The 19748-nt window shown below is 43.1% G+C and overlaps 1 protein-coding gene across 1 annotated transcript in view; it reads right to left on the reverse strand.

Moving 5' to 3' along the window:
* The window catches only part of DGKE (diacylglycerol kinase epsilon), a 37365-nt gene extending 20869 nt beyond the window's left edge, over positions 1-16496 (reverse strand). Inside the window, exons 1-6 of the mRNA XM_042454153.1 lie at positions 16388-16496; positions 13547-14777; positions 6186-6345; positions 5070-5189; positions 2484-2627; positions 1192-1349 (exon numbers count right to left, since the gene is read on the reverse strand). Of these exons, the coding sequence (XP_042310087.1) occupies positions 1192-1349; positions 2484-2627; positions 5070-5189; positions 6186-6345; positions 13547-14007 (1043 nt within the window). The 5' untranslated portion in view covers positions 14008-14777; positions 16388-16496. The remainder of the gene's footprint in view (positions 1-1191; positions 1350-2483; positions 2628-5069; positions 5190-6185; positions 6346-13546; positions 14778-16387) is intronic.
* Positions 16497-19748: the final 3252 nt, after the last annotated feature.

The following is a 19748-nucleotide window of genomic DNA, read 5'->3' on the forward strand; positions in this document are numbered from 1 at the left end:
GTAATCTGATCAGTCCTGTAGTAGCCACTGAGACTGAGTGCATGGCTACAAAAGAGCAGGGCTTTCTTACTGGTGGCTCCCTGAATTCTTTCCTTAAGGTTATCCTCTTACTTTGGGAGGCTGGCAAAGATATTTGCTTTATTCATTTGATTTAAATTTAGCATTCCACATGTCCTGGAAGGCCTATGAAGCAAAGAACTGATTTTTACTTCTTTAGAAAAGGACAAATTATTCTGGACTGGATCTTGTTGGTAAGGTTTTCAGTTCTTCTATTTTTTTAATGGTATTTATATTCTTTGATGGATCTTTAAGTTGTACATTTTTAAAAGCTGATGAGCATGAAGTCATCTAGAGGGTTCTAGCATGTCAAAGGGAATGCATTTCCATAGTATCTATATAACTGTCATCTATACCTAAATCTTTATTAATCTTTAGACAAAAAAATTAACACAGTCACTTTTTCATTCACTCACTCACATACTGCAACTTCATAGCACCTAAAACCATTGTGATCCTGCTGTAGTGTTCTAAGGTAGGAATGCTGCCACACCTGTGTTGCCACAAGATTGGATTAAAACTGAAATGTTAGGTTCTTCCAAAGCTGCTTACTAAAGGGCTCTGTGATCTCTTTATCATCATGAGCTCTGTTTCTGTGGGCAGCTGCTTATTCTGTGACCCTTTACCCTTTTAACCATTAAGCTGGACTTCTTTTCTTTCCCTGCCCATTACTCTGTTTTTCCTACATTCAGAATAAGTACTCATAGCATAACAAAATTCAGGTAATTCATGCAGAAATCAAAGCATAGCCACAGAGAAGTGAGGACAGATGTCAGGACTCCAAACGTTCTCTAGGTTTCCTATTGAAATTTTATAGAGGCTCAAGGGATAAGGTTCAGTGATCTATGGCCCCAAACAGATGGGCCAAAAGTGCTGGCTTTAAGCCGTGTTGGGGGCATGGTGTTTACACAACACATGCCCTAAGTGTGGCTGTGCCAATAGAGAAGAGCTGGCACAAAAAGGAGTGGCGAAACACTGCTCCTACTAGCGGCTGCGTTGAGGACTACAGCAGTGGCCTGGATCAGGCTTGTGCAGTCACCGCAGTTCCAGTGCGATCGGAGTAGGAGTGGCCTCTGGCCACTCATTTTACTCTGTATGCATGAGCCCTTAGAGACCTTCTGCTGTGCAGCTCACCTATCCAACTTGATTCCATCAGCATCCATGACATTGCGCAGAATCTGCTCTACTGGAATCTCTCCAGCATATCCAGCACCCCAACCCAGGGTGTTCGACAGATCATTACCTGTCCCCAATGGTAAGATCGCCACTTGTGGAATGTACCGCTCTTGTCCCTGTCGTACAGAGGGATTCGGTCAGTCATAAAAATCTCTGTATGCTCCCAGCCTTCCCACATTTAATCCCAGAATGTAAAAGACATTTTAAATACCAATAATTGAAAAAAAAAACCTGCTTCAAGGCTTACTACTGAATGGTACTGCTGGGGGTCTAATAAGAACAGATGGCAAAAATGCATATTCATAACAAAGTATAAAGCAAGAAGCATGTATTTTTCTCTACTGGGTTGTTACATATCTTTTAGTGACTAACAGACAGAGTGGGAGACAAGATGGAGGAAGTCTTTGGTAGGAGCTGGAACTGGATGCTCACTAGCAATCAAGAGTAGAGATTCTCTAAAAGAAAGTTGGGCTTTCAGGAGGCCTGAAATCTGTCTTCTGTGTCTAGCTGGGATTCAACCTGGCAAGCTGAGAGAATACATTTCATGCATGATGCCCCTTCGCTGTCATATTAAGAGTTAGGGATAAATGTGTTCAGAAAGAGAATATGAGTTGAAAACAATGTGAACACTATTACTATAACACTATAATAAGCAGTAGACATCAAAAACAAAACAAAATTACCCTCTGGGGTGTGATAAGTACACTGAATAAAACAGATAAACCCCAGAAATTTGAAGTAAAAATATACTTCTTTCACAAATAATAGTAAGTTATGAGCATTCTACAGCACTATTCCTGTAAATTTAAACCAATGTTCTTTATCATAAGGTAATATACTATATCACAATAGTTCATGGTCCAAGACATATAGTTCATTAAATTAGTAACACTAGAGTGTCACAATGCATATACTCCAGTAAGCTCATGGTTAGTACTTGTAACAGAATTACAGTACTTGTAATAGTTACGGCCAGGTGGTAAAAATGTCTTTTCATCATATGGCAAGATACGGTCAAGTTCAACTGAAATATTTTTCACACTGTACTTCCAAACTTATGGACCAAATTGATTTTTCCCCTCCGGTTTTTCTAAAGAGGACTGTTGCTTTAAGGAGATATGTAATTTGGTTAACCATTGGATTGTCTAGCGTGCAGTACTCAGTAGGATGCATTTTGAAACTACAGAATCTAAAGAAACTAGTGCAGAAGTGGGGAAAAGGGTTTGCCAAAACACTGTAGCACACCATACCTTAATCTTCATGTCATCGATTGCATCTAAGACCCATCCCACTGTACCATCTCCACCACAGACCAGCACTCTAGCAGAATTGCAAGGCAGCCAGGTGCAAAGCTGGAGTGCCTTTGTAGGTGTTGTTTTGGTCAGTTCAAAAACCTGAAGAGATATAAGACAGACAGACAGACAGACAGATATATATGGGGGGGAGAGAGTTTATTGATAGAATCATAGAATTGTAGAGTTGGAAGAGACCACAAGGGCCATCCAGTCCATAAGATGCCATAAGATGGAAGCTATTTTACTTCCAGGTCAAATGTTGCCTGGCTGCATCTGCACTGCAGAAATAATGCAGTTTGACACTGCTTTAACTGCCATGGTCTAATGCTATGGGGTTTGTAGTATCTTGTGGCACCAGAGCTCTCTAACAGCCAAGGAAAAAAATCTCACAAAACTACAAATCCCAGAATTCCACAGCATTGAGCTGTGGTAGCTAAAGCAGTGTCAAACTGCATTATTTCTGCTATGCAAATGTAGCCTCTGCTTCAAGGAAGCAACCCAATACAATGAAATACTAACATTACCATACGTATAAATTAGGACTAAGCAAAATTTGTAATCTATGCAGTGATGTTCTACTGTCATGTCTTTACAAGAGAAAGTGAAATAATATTACAGTACTTAAGACATCAAATGTGCTAATTTTTGAGACTATTTAAGTTGCAGTTTGTTTGTACTGAATTTCAAGAACTTGGTTTGTTGTTTTGAGTTTCTGGGGAAGAGAACTGAGAAATCCAGCAGGAATCTTGAGAAACAGCAGGCTTCTGTCAAAGCTTCCTGAAATATTTCTTCCTCCCCCACCTTGTTAGCTCACGTAACAACACAGAGGGAAAAAGCCCTAAGCATTTCCAAAAATGAAGTTTAATATTCTAGCAAAGCCTTATGGAAATATATAAGGGAGGAGGGAAAAACTATATCTGTTTCTTCTCTTTTTAAACACCTTTTCAATTTCCAATAAAGTATTCTTGTCTGGAGTTTATAGCCAATTTAGAAATGAGGGCCCTTCTGTATAACCATTCAGAAAATGTGCTTCAATAGCACTAAAACCATTCTGCAAAACACACACACACACACACACACAAAGAGAGAGAGAGAGAGGGAGAGAGAGAGAGAAATACACACATACGTATGTCATCTCGGCCTCAGAGGGAGCGATCAGGCAGACCCAGCAACATCAGGGACTGCCAGAAGGACGAGACTTCTCCCTCCTTTAACTGTCACATTGTATTTTGTATTGTATTGCAATTTTTACTGTACACCACTATGATCATTGCGGAATAGCGGTCTATAAATAAAATGTATTAGTCTATAAATAAAATGTATACACATGAGGTTTCACATAAAAAAAGTGAAGCATCCAACCCAGAAGTGTTAAAACAATGTGTCATGCATTCTTTTTGTAGATGGCAGAGCCAGGTCCTGGTCAACATCCAAAACAAGTAGAAACACACATTCACAAAATGGCATGTTTGTGCAGAGGTTGCATTGTGATCCTCCTGGTCACATATAGAATCACCGACAGTGACCAAATACCCATCAAAATAATACAATCAAGACAATGATTGTCAATAGACAGCATACAGTCTGTGAATGTGGAACCATCTCTGGAAGAAAGTCTCCTGCCCTCACTGCCTCCTTTTTCTGAAGCAGCCGGGATAAGAGGAAAACAATCCAATTAGCTGTTCAGGCCACCTGCAGTTTCTTTGGCAAAGGCAGCAGTAACTAACTGCCTTAAGAGAAAACAGCTTGGAATAGAAATCTGCTTTTGTATTAAGAGTTAGGCAAAATTACAAAAGGTTGCTTGATACATAAAAAACAACAACACACAGTTTGATGGTAATATATAGTATTTCCTTTTATACATTCTCAGTCTGAGCCCTGGCAACAGAAACATGCTTCTTTTAGCAAACTCTGGCTTAAATTAAATGAGGTTAGGAGAAAGGAACAGATGAAAATGCCTGACTGCAGAGGCTTGAAGTGTTTTCTTGTAAATAGGTGTCAGTTTTAGGGAAGGTTGCATGATATTCTAGATTTGTAAAAAGCAAAATTAAAAATGTTGTGTTTAATAAAGGAATTATGGTAAAATATGGCTATGTATGTTATATCACAAGCCAATGTGGTATGGTGTTTTGATCTATGGCTTCCTTGGTGAATGAGAGTTTGAAGTCAGGTCTCCTTAGCCTGACACTCTAACCCTGGGATGGAAACCATGAAGTTCTCCAAATGTTCCTGGACTACATCTCCCATTATACCTAGACAGTCTATCCAGTGGTGAAGAATTGTAAAAACTACAGTCTAACAGTATCTAGAGGGCTGCATGATTCCCACTCTGCTTTAACCACTACACTATGCTGACTCTAGCAGTGCAAACCTAGCCATCTTTATTCAGGAGTAATACTCATGTTCATTGGAGCTTATTCCATACCATATTCAAGATGTACCGTAAGGACATTAGAAGGGCGTATTAAACTATGTTAACATAACTTCACTTAGACAACAGTATGCTTTGCCCTGCAATTTCACTGAATAAACAACAATTACCTGAATTGGGTTTAGCAAGTTTTTAAACTGGCCCATCAAGGTTTCCCCCATATTGTTTCCACTCCGAGTATTAGCCAGAACAATCAGAGGAGTCCAATTTTTCCCACAGGAGGAAGCTAGCTGTGAAAGGGAAAAAAACCCAAACAATTTCTTACACTTACATCTGTGCAACACAGCATGGAGGTAAAGGCACTGAATGCTTTCCCTTCCTGTCTCTTCAATGCATTGCTGGGAAATTCATTCTCAAATTGTAACAGAGACACCATATCCTTGCAATTAGCACAGAAAGAGTAGCTACAACAGAATAGCTGCATTTCCAGTTTACATAAAACACAGATTTTCCATTCCCATGTAATACTTAAAAAGGTGATACGTTCCATTTAGGTATGTGTTTGCCATCACAAACTGACTTTTTCAAGAACTGTCGGCACTGAACTGGCCTGGTGTTACTTTAACTATATGCACATTTTAAAAATGAGATTCCCAGATTGTAAAATACAATTTTTTAACTTGGCACTGAGAAAACAATCAAGATGGTGTCAAAATGCTATTTTGTAACAGGGCACTAAACTTGGAAGAATGGCCATGCTAGCTTGGAGATTCTGGGAGCTGCACCCCCCCAAAAAGGAAATTTTTCAGGGCCTCTCAGGATGCCACTACAAAAAAAGGCCATCTTTCTAGTAGATACATACGGCATTGGTGCATTCAGTACTCTTCACAGGCTAACACAAATCATGGGCCCTCTCATAAAAACACAATTCCAGCCCTATGATTCCATTTTAACTCCCATAGTTCTGTGCTATGGAATCCTGGAAGTGGCAGTGGATAGAAGGGTGTATGGAATCCCCAGACTACAAGCCCCAGGATTCCATAGGATGGAACCATGACAGTTAAAATGGAATCATTATGCTATGATGGTGTAGACTGAAAGGATCCCATGACAAGGGCACTCATGGTTCCAGTTCCTTCTCCTTTGTTCTGTAGGTCTTGGTCATGAATGGAATGGCTGTGGCTTGCCAAGGTCACCTTAGCAAAACTCAAGATCTCTCTCAACTTACTGTACTTTCAATATGTACTTCCCTGTGCAAGAATATACAGGTACAAAGCATGGCCTACCTTTCCATAGTCCATATGCTTGTCTTTACGCATCTGACTGACACTTGATAAGTAATATGGAGGGATGATGAGGTTACGAAATTCTCCAAATTCACACTGCTCATTCTTCAAAGAGTTTTGCATGCATTCATCATGCACTGTTTGCTGACACCAAACACACCTGAAAAGAAGAAAAACTGATTAAATTTCGTTGTTGTTGTTGATGATGATGTATGTCTTCAAGTCATTTTTGACTTATAGTGACTCTATGGTGAACCTGAGCTGGCGTTGAGTCTTTTTGTGTACTTTTGGCATGTCGCACAATCTTAGCCTCAGAGTAAGGCAGTAATATAGCTGGGGTGGACAACTTCTATTCCATGTGCCTGAAATAGAATTTTGGGTCTAAGTAATCAGTGCAGATGATTCATTTCTGGCATGATTTCTTCCCTCTCTATTTTGATTAGTTGGAAGGTGGGCTGGTGAACTCTGTGGTCCATTTAAACCAATGGCTCCCAAACTTTGGTCCTCCAGATGTTTTGGATTTCAGCTCTCAGAACTCCCAACTGTTGGCCAATCTGATTAGGACCTCTGGAAGTTAAAAGTCTAAAATAACTGGAGGACCAAAGTTTGTGAACCACTGATTTAAACCATCAGTGAAAAACACATTTTTTTCACGTTGCCAAAAATGGCTTAGAGAAAAGTTTGTGAGAAGCCCATGAGTTGTGCTTTCCCCACCCCATGGTAGAACCTTTAAATGTCTCCCCCATTTCAACCCCAAGACCACAGGCCCATTCACACTAGACAATTATCACACTATGATTCCACTTCAATGGTCATGGCACCATCCTATGGAATCCTGGGCTTGTACTTTGGTCAGAAGCACTAGAGCTCTCTGGCTGAGAATTCTAAATTCCCCTCCGTAAAGTGAAAATTCCAGGATTCCGTGCAATGGAACCACAGTCGTTAAAGTGGAATGGGCCACAGGCCCATGCAGATGCCATGACTTCAATATTGATTCAGGTTTGCCCCCTTTCTTTCCCTCACCCCACAACAGTCTTTATCACATCTTGCCTGGTGAAGAGATTTTGGCAATCTCAAAAGCTTTCACTGATTTTTAGACCTTCTCTGCTGTATACTAATATAGTTTTTGGAATTTTAAAACAAACAGAAATAAAATACATATTAGTTAATGCCTTAGATTTTCTTGCTGGACAAAGCACATTGTGTACTTTGGTACAAACTTATTAATATTTAAAGGTTGTGAAATGCTACCTATTTGGGATTCACAGAGTGAATGAGGTCCTTAATTCACACCGTACAAGCTAGGCTGCTAAAAGGAAACTGTTAAGTCAAGCTTGGCTGAAAACTTAAGAGACATTTGGCATAGTGACTTAAGAACCACGGGGGGGGGGGGGGGCTTTCCAAAAATCCAAGACAAACAATTCTGAGAAGCGACCATTTTTTCCTCCAAACCGCAGATGGGCAACATTTGGCCCATCAGATGGGGGTTACAGTTGCCTGCTAGAATCCAGAAAAAGGTGCAAACTGTCCTTTGAAAAGAAAACAACGTTTATCACCCTGACTATTGCAGAAAAAAAAATACGTATCACCTACCATACCCTAAGTTGGAAAGCAGACAATAAACCATCCTAAAAGGAAAGAGTTTGAAAAAAACTTATTAGCATTAAGTCTCAAGCACTGAGATTTTAAGAACAAGAACAAAGGGGCAACTCAATTAAATTCACTGCACTGTAACACATGAGAGTTTTGGCCATGCCATTTGCCTAGGTACAGTTGCCAAATGGCACACATGCACCTGACTTTTTCCCTGCCATCTCCCCAACACTAGACATACAGTTGCCGGGCCAGCAAAACCACAGGGCAGCAGTTTCACAACTGCACTGGCATTTCTTTCAATTTCCTGACTGTTTAAACTCTATAGAGTCATAAGAGGAGGTTGAAGCACAGCTACTGAGAAGAGGGGTGTTCTCTGATATAGTCAAAAGCCACTCCATTCAGGAGAAGGAAGAGTGAGGAAGGCATGAGAGTTTCATAGGAGGGAGAGAAAAGAGGCAATGAAAAGAATTGTTAAGCACATTCGCTAAAATCACCTTAATGTTCCTTTGCTCCAACTAGGGCTATATCCAGACTTCAAAAAAATAAAGCAGTTTAACACCATTTTAACTGCCATGAGTCACTGCTATGGAACTCTGAGATTTGTAGTTTTCTGAGATATTTAGCCTTCTCTGTCAGAAAGCTCTGGAGCCCTCCAAACTACAAATCCTAGGATTCCATAGCATTGAGCCATGGAAGTTGAAGTGGTGTCAAATGGCTTTATTTTTTCCTTGAGGCAGCAGCTTAGGAGATCATTATGCCCAACATAGACAAGTTTGCTGTGGGTGATGTCAAAGCCTGGAAAAGTTCACTTTTTGCACTAAAATTCCAAGAATCCCCCAGACATCATGGCCAATATATAGTGTGGCTGGGGGTTCTAGGAGTTAAAGAATTCAAAAAAGTATTTTTTTCACCATGCTCTGGGCTATGTGCAAAATGTTCTATCATTCACTTGACAAAAAGATTTCATGCTGTCTTTGCAGAGAGTAGGATTTTTAGGGTCTGTATAATCAAGGCCCAGATACTGCAGTGCTGAAGCAGGATTTAGACTTAAGAAATCACTTTGAGAGGATACAAAAAGCAGCAGTGGCGATAGCATGGCCTATTACAATCTGCCAGAGAGGTGAGATTGCTATACCCTATACCCAAAGAGTCAATCGTAAAAGCTCTCACTGCTATTTTTAGTGGCCTCTGTGCTAATCCAATTGTGAACTAGAATGGCTGGGGCACCTTCCATATAGCTACAGACACACCAGCATTCTGAACAGTCAATTCTTTCACTGCTGATTAAGGATTTGACAAATTCTAATTTTGGTGCACAGCTGCAACATTATTATACAACATCAACTAAGCCCACTTTTAATACATTAGGCTTGTTACAAAGCTCTTTAATGTGTTGTTATTTGAGCCAGAGCTTTGCCCAGAGCCCAGTTTCCAGTACCAGAGACTCCATTTGGCAGCAGCTTTGAATCTTTTGAGTACATGAAAGGAAATATTTTCTCAATACAACTCAGTATCTACAGCTTGCCTCCTCCAGTCTGGCATTAGGGGCTCGGCTATCACACTGCTAGGTACGACTTATGTTCCAGCAACATTATCTTTGATTAGAAAACAAAACAAAACACCGACACCCCCACCCCCACACCATCCATTAACCCAAAGATCCTTTTCACTTGCAACCAGTATTTTCAATCTCTGCCTATAGGCACAAAAGTGAGATAACAGAGCCATTACCCCTCTGCCCATCACTTTTTGGCTTTTGAATGGATTCCAAGATGGTGTTTCAAGCAAGCCAGTGGGGAAAAATCACCAAACTGTATTCAGGTGTTCTAGCAGGCACAGTTGAATGCACAACACCCACCCCAAGATACCTTGGGAGGTCTACTCAGTTAGAATTGACGTTGTGGTAGGATGGGATGGGGAATCTTTGGTTCTCCAGATATGAGGGACTCCAATTCCCATTAGTCCTCATCAGTAAGGCTAGCAGTGAGGGATGATGAGATTGTGGCACCAACTGAAGCCACAGGTTCTCCATTCCTGTGCTAGATAAATTCTTTATCCTACATGTAGAAGTATGAAAGACAGCAAAATGCATTTCAAAAGGACTTAATACTTTTCTAAAACTTGCAGTATATATTTGACTATAAGTCTAGCTCATGTGTAAATTGAGGGTGGGTTTCGGGGCTAAAATTATGGATTTTGATATGACCTGTAGATAAATTGATGGTAGGTAGCCAAGGAGGTAAAGAACGATGCAAAGGTAAGCGATGCCAAATAACTTACAAAATTCCAGCAGGCATAACTGCTTGTGCTCACTCTAAAGGCTGGATAGATGAGGAGGCTACGGTAAATAGTGGCTATATAGTGTGTGGGGGAGGTGACCAGACGCAGGTGGGGCTAAGAAAATGTGCACATGTCAAGAAAGATGTAAAGACAAAGCAAAGAAATTGTGACTATGTTAGCAGTGATTACAGCCATTAACTTTAATGTGATTACTTTGTTTGATTTTAACCCAGAAAATCTGACAAACATACAGAAATGTCTTATTCAAATCCTTAATGCCTGATTACTCTATTCAGAGAAGAGGATGGTTCTTTTTTTTTTTTTGGTAAGAGTTAAAGTTCAGTCATTACACTGATCTGTGAATATGATGACCCAGGTTTGTTTGTGTGTGTGTGTGTGTGTGTGTGTGTGTGTGTGAATTTTTCAACTAAAATTTCAAGACTTATACATGAGTAAACAGTACTCTTTCTGATGCCATGTCTTATAACTTGGCGACATGCTTTAAGATGTATTGCTACAAAGCTTTAATCAAGAAGCCTTTTTTAAAAGAAGTAATTCATTGGAGGATATTTGTTTAGTTAAAAAAAGGCTCAAGAATACTGACATGTGTGGACAGGTGCATGCAAAGTGGCATGCTCCATACTGAAAGCATCACAAGAGAGTGGATAATAGTGGATGTACAGTCTTCGGAGACATTAAGAAACTACAGCAAAGTGGAACACAGGCAGCAAGCCATCCCTGCTGCTCACCTATAAAATGAGAATAACCTTCAAGAGTGTGGAAACAAATGATTCCAGGACTCTAGGTGGTGTGGTACTGGCCACACCTTCCATGTTACTTTCCAAGAACAACTCAATCTCAAAACAGTAACTAATCCCTGCACTGTTTCATTTGTTTGGTTCTTTTAAAGGAGAAAGAGAGGCAAACAGCACATGAATAGATGTCAAGGAAGACACCAGTTTTCTCTTCTCTTCACAGGTTTTACAAAAGTAGGTATTTTGGTAATCATACACAGCAAGCCTCATTTGATATGTTAATATCTTTACCCAAATCAACTCTTCTGGACAATCAAAATACTATTTTTTCCACAAAAATACAGCTCTATCCATCTAGGCACTCTAGAGAAAAAAGGGTCAAGATATGTATGGCTACAGATGAAGAAATAAGGAAATACTGTACTGTATGTGGCTTTCATGATGTATGAAGGGATTACAGGTGGTTCAGCAGCAGAAAAGGCTGCTGTTCTACAGCGCAAAGAAAAACATCTCTAAGTCATAAAGATGCCTGTTTATCAAACCATTTCCTGTATTGCTATGTACTGTATATGCATTATCCTACTTGAGAGTATGTATTTTCCCTGGAAAATGATTAACCATCCATTATGAAGCCAAGCCCTCCCTCCAGTCCATCTGCCTTGGTCCAGGCCTTGGAGGTAGAGAGGAACTGCTGGACCTCTTACCCTTTCCCTCCACCACTCCCTTCTCCTGTGTCATGTCTTTTTAGATTGTAAGCCCGAGGGCAGGGTTCCGTCTAACTAAAAAGATTGCATGTACAGCACTGTGTAAATTTACAGTGCTTCATAAATAAAGGTTAATAATAATAATAATAATAATAATAATAATAATAATAATAATAATAATGGAAGAGAAAAACATCATCATTACATTAAAACTTTATAGCACCTAGCCCTCCTCAGAGAAAAGAACTGCACTTCACAAGTATGGAACAGATTTACCAAGAAAGGATGCCTGGAGAGCAAGAACAGAAAAAATGAGGACTATAGAGCAAGGTGAAGTTGAAGGCTTTCATGGCCGGCATCCATAGTTTTTTGTGGGTTTTTCGGGCTATGTGGCCATGTTCTATAAGAGTTTATTCTTGACGTTTCGCCAGCATCTGTGGCTGGCATCTTCAGAGAATAGAGCAAGCTTACAGAAATGCACTAAATGAAAGTACCTCTGCCAGGAATCCCCTCTGTTTGCTTGGTGGGCATTCATTGAGTAGGCTAGTGATCTTAACAGCAACAGAACAACACAAAATACACACCCATCCATCCATAAAATAAACCCTTGTAATGTTGCTGTTCTTGTCTGCTTTCAAGTCCTTTCCAACTTATGGCGACTCTATCACAGGTTTTCTTGGCAAGATTTGTTTAGAGGGCTTTGCTTTTGCCTTCCTCTGAGGTTGAGAAAGTGTGTCCCCAAGGTCATTCAGTGGGTTTCCATGTCTAAGGAGGGATCTGAACCCAGGACTCCAGAGTTGCAGTCCAACATTCAAACTACTACATCACACTTGCTCTCATGGGCACCTACTGATGAATACTGCAAAAGAAAACCACTATAACTTCTTGTTTAAGAGAAGAACTTTAGGTGTTTTGTGGTTCATCCATTCATAAGAACCCTGGCCTCCAGAGTCATACATAGTTCATGACTTATTCATTATTGGGCCACACTGAGCTTTGACACTGATTCTGTTGCCCTTATTGTCAAAATTGTGCCCTGCTTATTTTAAACTATTTTACTTTTTAATGCTTATATTTGAATTAAATTTTATTTGAGGAGTTGGTGCAGGAGGAAAGTGATTTTATTTTATTTTATTTTAAAAAAACAGTTTAGAGGACACACCACATAATTCTACCAAAAATTGTGAAGATGCTGTTTTTAATTTTCAGATGGCTTTTGCTCCAAAGATCACTCCAAACAAATACTGGGTGCAACTCAAGCATCATGTATCTCTGGCTCCATTGGTTTCACAGCAAAGTAGAATCACATGTTGTACAATACTAGGACCAAACCATATTTACAAGCAACCCTAAATTAGCAAAGAAGCTAGCACAAGTGGGCCTATGAAAATCATCCATATACCTTGTTCATTTGTTCAAATTTCTAGCCCAGGGTTGGGAAACCTTGGCCCCTCAGTTGTTTTATACTGCCGCTCCCACAATCCCTTACCCTTGGCCATGCTGGATGGAACTGATGGGAGAGGTCAGCCAAAAGATTTGCAGCATCAAAGATTTCGCACTTACCATACCACTGAGACCTGGGAACACAGGTGGCTGCCTGATGCTAGGTCACAACATCTGGTCCATCTACTCCAGTTCTGACAGCTCTGATTGGCAGCTCCTCTCCGGGGTTGGGACAAAGTTCTTTCCTAAACTTGCCTGTAGATCCACTGCGGTCTCCCACCCAAGTACTTAGCTTCCAAAATCAGTTGAAGTGTGTTCAGGCTGATATGGTAGTATTCAAGGAAAACTAGACCTTGGAAATGTTACTTTTTTGGACTGTAACCCTCAGAAACCCCAAGCTAGCATAGCCAGTTGGCACACTGGTTGGACTTACAGTTTAAAAAGCAACTTTCCATGCTCTGAAAGAAAGTTACATAGGACATGTGACACTGGTTAAGCCTCAGGCACATGAAGGGAGTGAATATTATACTGTCAACCTTGTGTTATTTCAAAATTGCTATCAGATTTGTCCTCCCCTTGTTACCTGTAATCACAAAGCTTGGGCTGGTTACCACACTGCTGCTTGCACACAACACAGTAGCTGCACAGTGGGACATTGCCTCGGATCCAGTGGTGTACCATAGAAGTTCGGCTGCCCCCTTCTCCCTTCATCATGATCTCCTTGCAGTGGAAACGACGATCAGCCTTCTTCAGGCACTCTTCGTCAACACACAGTCCACAGCAGTTGCAAAAAGCTCCCTGAAGGATGTGCTGAGCACAGATGCAGCAATAGGTGGGCTGGCTGAAGAGGTCGGTGTCCTGCCAATCGTGCTTGCTCTTGCGCAAGATGTCCTGCACTTGGCCTTGTCTCCGGGACCTCCGGAAGCTGCACCATAACGTGAGCAGAACTGGCACGATCACAGCACATAGAGTCCAGAAGGCGAGACCCCATTCTGGAAACAATCCTGAAGTGGAGAAGGTCCTGCTGGTTTCAACACCTTCCATCCTGTCTGGATTTCTTATCTGTTCTCTGGATGTCAAACTAGACCAGAAACGAGGGAGCTAACCTGTACTAGGCTGCAGAGGAGGGCTGCTGCTATTATAATCACATTTCATCAACAACTTGACTCAACAGTTGAATAACCAAGAATACATGTTCTGAATTACTTTATCAACCTAATGACACTTTCCTGGCCTCCTCTTCATCAGACCTTGCAGCACAAACCTCACTTTCCCCTTTTATTTGTGGCACGGCACAAATTATACTTAAACATCTATTTCTTGCAATAAAACATATCTTTCCTTTCAAGCACCTCACAAACCAGTAAACCTAGCCACTAGTTCCTATACTCTCCACAATGTTGACATATTTCCTGTTTTATTATTATGTTCAGCACATCTTGGTTTTTCCAGAAGTGACATTCCCCCAAAGACTTCATGTCATAGTGACAGTTGTGTCCATCTTCTTGTTACAGCTCACCACTTTAGCTCATCTCCAGTGGCAAATAATCCAATGTTAAACCAGCTTAACTATAAGAAGACAATAATCAAGCACATTCTCTCTGTTCACTACAAATAACACTATCTGGTTTCTCTTCTGGCTATAGGCAAGAACACTTTGTTTCCTACTTTGTGCTCACACAAACTCAAGCTCAATTAAAGAAGTATAATTCAGCGTCTATCCTGACTCCCAACCAAGACAGTACAAGAATAGATTTCTATCAGAGTCTGTGCATCATGGATCGGGATGTTGTTGCAGCTCCCAATTAAGTCATCTGAAATAAAAACAGATTAATTTGAGAGGGAGAAAAACACGAGACTTGCTCAAACATACTTTAAAACAATTGTTAGTACCACACACACACAACCTGGAGTACTTTGTTCTCTCCATCAAGCTCTGCCCTTCCCTTGGGAAATGGTATCAAGCAGCACTGTAGAAAGAGTGCAGCTTGATACCACTTTAACTGTCATGTCACTCTCCTAGAAAATCCTGGGATTTGTAGTTTGGTGAGGCACCAGCACTCTATGGCAAAGACCTTGTGAAAATACAAATCCCAGGATTCCACAGGATGGAGCTACAGCTGTCAAACTGCATTATTTCAAACAGTGTAGATGCACCCTCAGTTCAGCATCACACACACACGCTTCCATGTGCATATACACACACACACACACATGAGTCAGCATGGCATAGCTGTTTCAGTGTTTTAACTACAACTCTGGAGATCAGGGTTCGATTCCCAGCTCGGCCATGAAACCCCCTGGTGACCTTGGGCAGGTCACACGCTCTCAGCCTCAGGAGGAGGCAATGGCAAACCCCCTCTGAACACATTTTGCCAAGAAAATGTGTATTTATTACACTGATACTCCACTCTTCAGCCACAAAGCCTCTTGGAGTGGATTACAGATAGTTAATTTGACAGTTCCTTGCTTTCAGGCTTACAACCTAAAAAGACATGACACAAAAGGAGAAGGGGATGGAAGTGGGGAACCCATGACAGGGTCACCGTAAGTTGAAAATGACTTGAAGTCATGGAACACACAATTGTATATATGTGTGCATGGATGCACGTGTGTATATACGCTTGTCCATCCACATTTGCTGGGGTTAGGGGCACAGAACCCCCGTGGAGGTGGAAAAATAATAAACAACAAAAACAGTGTTTTTAAATGTGAGGACACCTCTCTAGGAATCTCTAGGTCCTCCAGTGCAAACTCTATGCTCAGTGTCTGACAGGCATTGACCACAGAGTTGCCCTGGAGGGGCTACAAAGGCTTAGTGGGCTGTCCCCTCTAGGAACCCCTGGGTTCTTGAGTGCAACCTCTGGCTAACGTTGACCATAGAGTTGCCCTGGAGGACCTAGATATTCCTAGAGAGAATGCATTGATCAAATCTGTGAATCACTGAATCTGAAAATATCAACATAGAAGGATGTTTGTGTGTGTGTGTATGATATGTATCTCCAGAGTGTCTAGGCTTGTGCCTGTTATTCTGCCACTGCTTTGAAGCCTGGGTAGCTGGGCGAGGAGAGAGAAAGGTGTGGCACTCCAGATGCTGTTGCCCTGTCCCTGCCATCCTCCTCAGCCAACATCACTAAGTGCTAAGGATGAAGAGGAGCAGCAGCCCAATGATATATATACATACATACATACATACATGACCACCAAGGGGCACCTGCCCTTGGCCAGAGGAGGGTGCAGCCCCATGGAATCCCCTTCTGTATCGTCCTGTGATGACTCACAAGCACCCCACCAGCCTCAGCCTGCGCGCAGCCAAAGGTGAGGAGGGGCGATGGGAGGGACACAAGGGCTTGCCCATCCCAGCCTGGGAGACCCCTGTGACTAACCCCCCGCAGGCTGCCCTCCATCTCCTCCTCCTCCTTACCCGCCTGGCGACTCCTCCGCCGCCCTGGCACTGGGCGCCGAAGACTGAGCCAAGGCCGGGCGGAAGCGGAAGAGGCCACTCACAGCGCCTCCGTCTAATGCAGGAGGGAGGTTGCTAGGAAACGGGCCACCAATCGCAGCAGGCCGCCCCTCCCTCCTCGCAATCGCAAAGCAGGGCCAAAGCCAAGGGGAGGAGGAGGAGGAGGCCCCATCAGAGACCGATAGCAGGGAGCCTAGTGGCTTGAGGCCCACCCTGGGAGCCCCAGCTTGGCCATGAAACCCACTGGGGGCACCAATCCGCTTTGGCACTCCTCCTGTGGCTGTCTACTGTGGGGTTCTGGGATTTGTAGTTTGTTGTGGCCTTCTCTGGTCCAAAAGGCACACTGCAGAAACAACCCAGTTTGAGACCGCTTTCACTGCCCTGGCTGAGTGCTAGGGAATCCTGGGAACTGTAGCTCATTGTGGCACCAGAGCTCTGACAGAGAAGGCTAAATCTCTCACAAAACTACAGTTCCCACAATTCCCTAGCATTGAGCCAGGTGCAGTTAAAGCGGCCTCTCAAGGCCCAAGAGCTGCTGCTGAACCATGTTTTCTGGTTGGTAGTGCTAGGAGCCGTTCCCCCGGGTTTATTCCTGACGTTCATTCATTCATTCAGAGAATGAAGATGCCAGCCACAGCTGCTGCTGGCGAAACGTCAGGAATAAACACTTCCAGAACATGGCCACAGAGCCCGAAAAACCCACAAAAAACCATGGATGCAGGCCATGAAAACCTGAAAGGTTTCTTCATATGAATGTTCAAAAGGCATGTCCCTTGGTGTGAGGACGCCCTATTAAGGAGGACAGTGGACCTCCTCATTGGCTGGGGCTAGGAGGGCAGGACCCAGGGACAGTGGACAAACTGCCAATTAAAACAACACTTTCAACGATGTTTATCACACTATGCTCTTAAAGAGGTACTATTCCAGTGTGACTCCTCTAGCAGCCTCCTGTTGCATGCTGGGATTGGCAGTTTTAAGGAGCTGAACTTCTCTGCCTGAGAATTCTAAATACCCCTCCTTAAAACTGCCAATCCCAGCATGCAACAGGAGGCAGCTAGAGGAGTCACACTGGAATAGTACCTCTTTAAGAGCTCGTCTGATAAACACCAACGTCTCTCTAGGGATCTCTAGGTCCTCAGTGCAACTCTGTGATCAACATCTGCTGTGTAAGCTGGCCATAGACTTGTGCTGGAGGACCTACTAAGGCCTAGAGAAGAGTTTTCCCTAGGAATCTCTAGGTCCTCCTGTGGGACTCTATGGTCAGCATTGGACAAAGTTGCACTAGAGGACCTAGAACTTATTAATCAAATCCGTTATTAGTGACAGCTGCAAAAGCGGTGGACCAACCGTACTGCCATGAACTGAGTAGCAGAGAGAAATAGCACTCCCTCAGTGCTTTTTTTTTTTAAGTTGTTTCAGAATTTAGGCCTATGTGAGAATCCTAGCCACACATCCCTAAAGTGACTACTGTGTGTAGGACATGGTAGTGAGAAGAAAAGCACCTCTGTATAATGTCATGCCTGTTTCTTCAGGGGTCACTTCATAGGAGGAGGAAAGTGCTAAACAAGTGCTTAAAAGAAAGAGGAATAGTGTTGCTAAAACTCTGGGGTGGGCTGGATGACTGTGGCCCTTCAAATACTGTACTGCAACTCCCACCATCCCATTCTGCTGCATAGGGTTGCCATAGGACGCCCCCCCCCTGACCAGCACGGTTTTGGGGGGCCCCTCCCGGTCACGGTCCGGTTTGGGCCCCCACCCGTGCCTGGTCCCCTGTTTGGGGGCCCGCTCCGGCCATTGCTGCTGCCGCTAATGCGGCTGCTGTGGCGCCAACCCACCTCCTCCTCCAGCTCGCCTTCCTCGCCTCCAAGGCGAGGGCTTGAACACTGCCCAGCCCAGGCCTCAGTAGGGGCTAGTGGCAGGTGCGCGCGCGTGCGGAGGGAAGTGGGGCAGGGAAAGCGAGGCCCCATTCCCTTCCCTGGCTTCCTCCCCTGGCGACGGAGAAAGCCAGGCAGAGGTTTGGGGCTTCGCTTCAGCGAGGCCCCACTCCCTTCCCTGGCTTCTTCCATCGCCGGCGGAGAAAGCCAGGCAGGGGAAAGAGCCTTTCCTCTTTCTCCTACTCCTTTCCTCCTCCCTTTTCTTCCTCCCCTTCTTCATCTCTCTCCTCCTCTTCCTTCTCTTCTTTTTCCTCCTCTCTTCTCTCTCCCTCTCCTCCTTCTCCTCCCCTCTCCTCTTTCCTTCCCTTCTTCCTCCCTTACTTCTCTCTTTTCCTCCCTCTTCTTCTCCCTCTTCTCCTCCTCATCCTCCTCCCCTTCTTCTTCCTTCTTTTCCTCCTCCTCTTCTCCTTCCTCTTCTTCATCTCCTCTTCTCCGCCTCCTCCTCTCTTCCCCTCTTCCTCCCTTCTTCTTCTCTCCTACTTCCTCTCTTCTTCCTCTCCTTCTTCTCCTCTTCCTCCTCTGCCCACTCTTCCTCCTCTTCAATGCCCAAATGTGCTGTTTGGAATGGGGGAGGCAGGTTGGCCAGAAAGGGAAGTCCATTTCTGCCATCTGTCTAGGAACAATGTCAAAATGTCCTCCATTTTGATCATGCCTAAGAAACATGCATTTATATTAACATTTTTTAAAAAAATCATCAATTTTTGGCGTGTCCTCCATTTTTACAAAATGTGTCCTACATTTGAAAATCTTGTCCTACTTTTGTCCTACATTTGTCCCAGTTTCGAGGTCCAGAATTATGGCAACCCTAGCTGCATAGGACTGATAGGAGATGACATCCAAGAACATCTCAGTCAGGGACATAGCCAGGATTTTAGGAAGGGGAGGTCCAGACTAAGTGCCACCATTATAATGGGGCTTGGGTGTGGCGGTGCAGCAGCACACACCATTCATTTTTCTAATGAAAGTGAGGGGTCCATACCCCAAGATCCCCCCCTTGGCTACGTCCATGTCTCAGGGGCCACAGTTACCTTTACAAAGTCAGCAAGCTCCTGCATCTGACTCCTTCCTTTTTTAAGCCAAATCATGCCTTCTGGGAACCATCATTTTGGGTGGAAAGGGAGAAAATAAGGTCTTTTTTTAAAAGGTGGCTGTCACAAAAAGATAAGGTAGATTAGGACCACCCCAGGTGACACACTAAGGATGTGTATGTGACACCACTGCTCCCCAAAGATCTGCCTTTGGGCAGAAACAGGCTGTGGTGTTCGATTGTGTTCCTTTAAAATGCTAGGTCTCAGCAGAAGAGATAGTGTGAGTGGAATGATAGCAGAAGAGATAGTGTGAGTGGAATGATAGCAGAAGAGATAGTGTGAGTGGAATGATAGCAGAAG

This window comes from Sceloporus undulatus, chromosome 2 (assembly GCF_019175285.1).
Source record: "Sceloporus undulatus isolate JIND9_A2432 ecotype Alabama chromosome 2, SceUnd_v1.1, whole genome shotgun sequence".
Lineage (NCBI taxonomy): Eukaryota > Metazoa > Chordata > Lepidosauria > Squamata > Phrynosomatidae > Sceloporus > Sceloporus undulatus.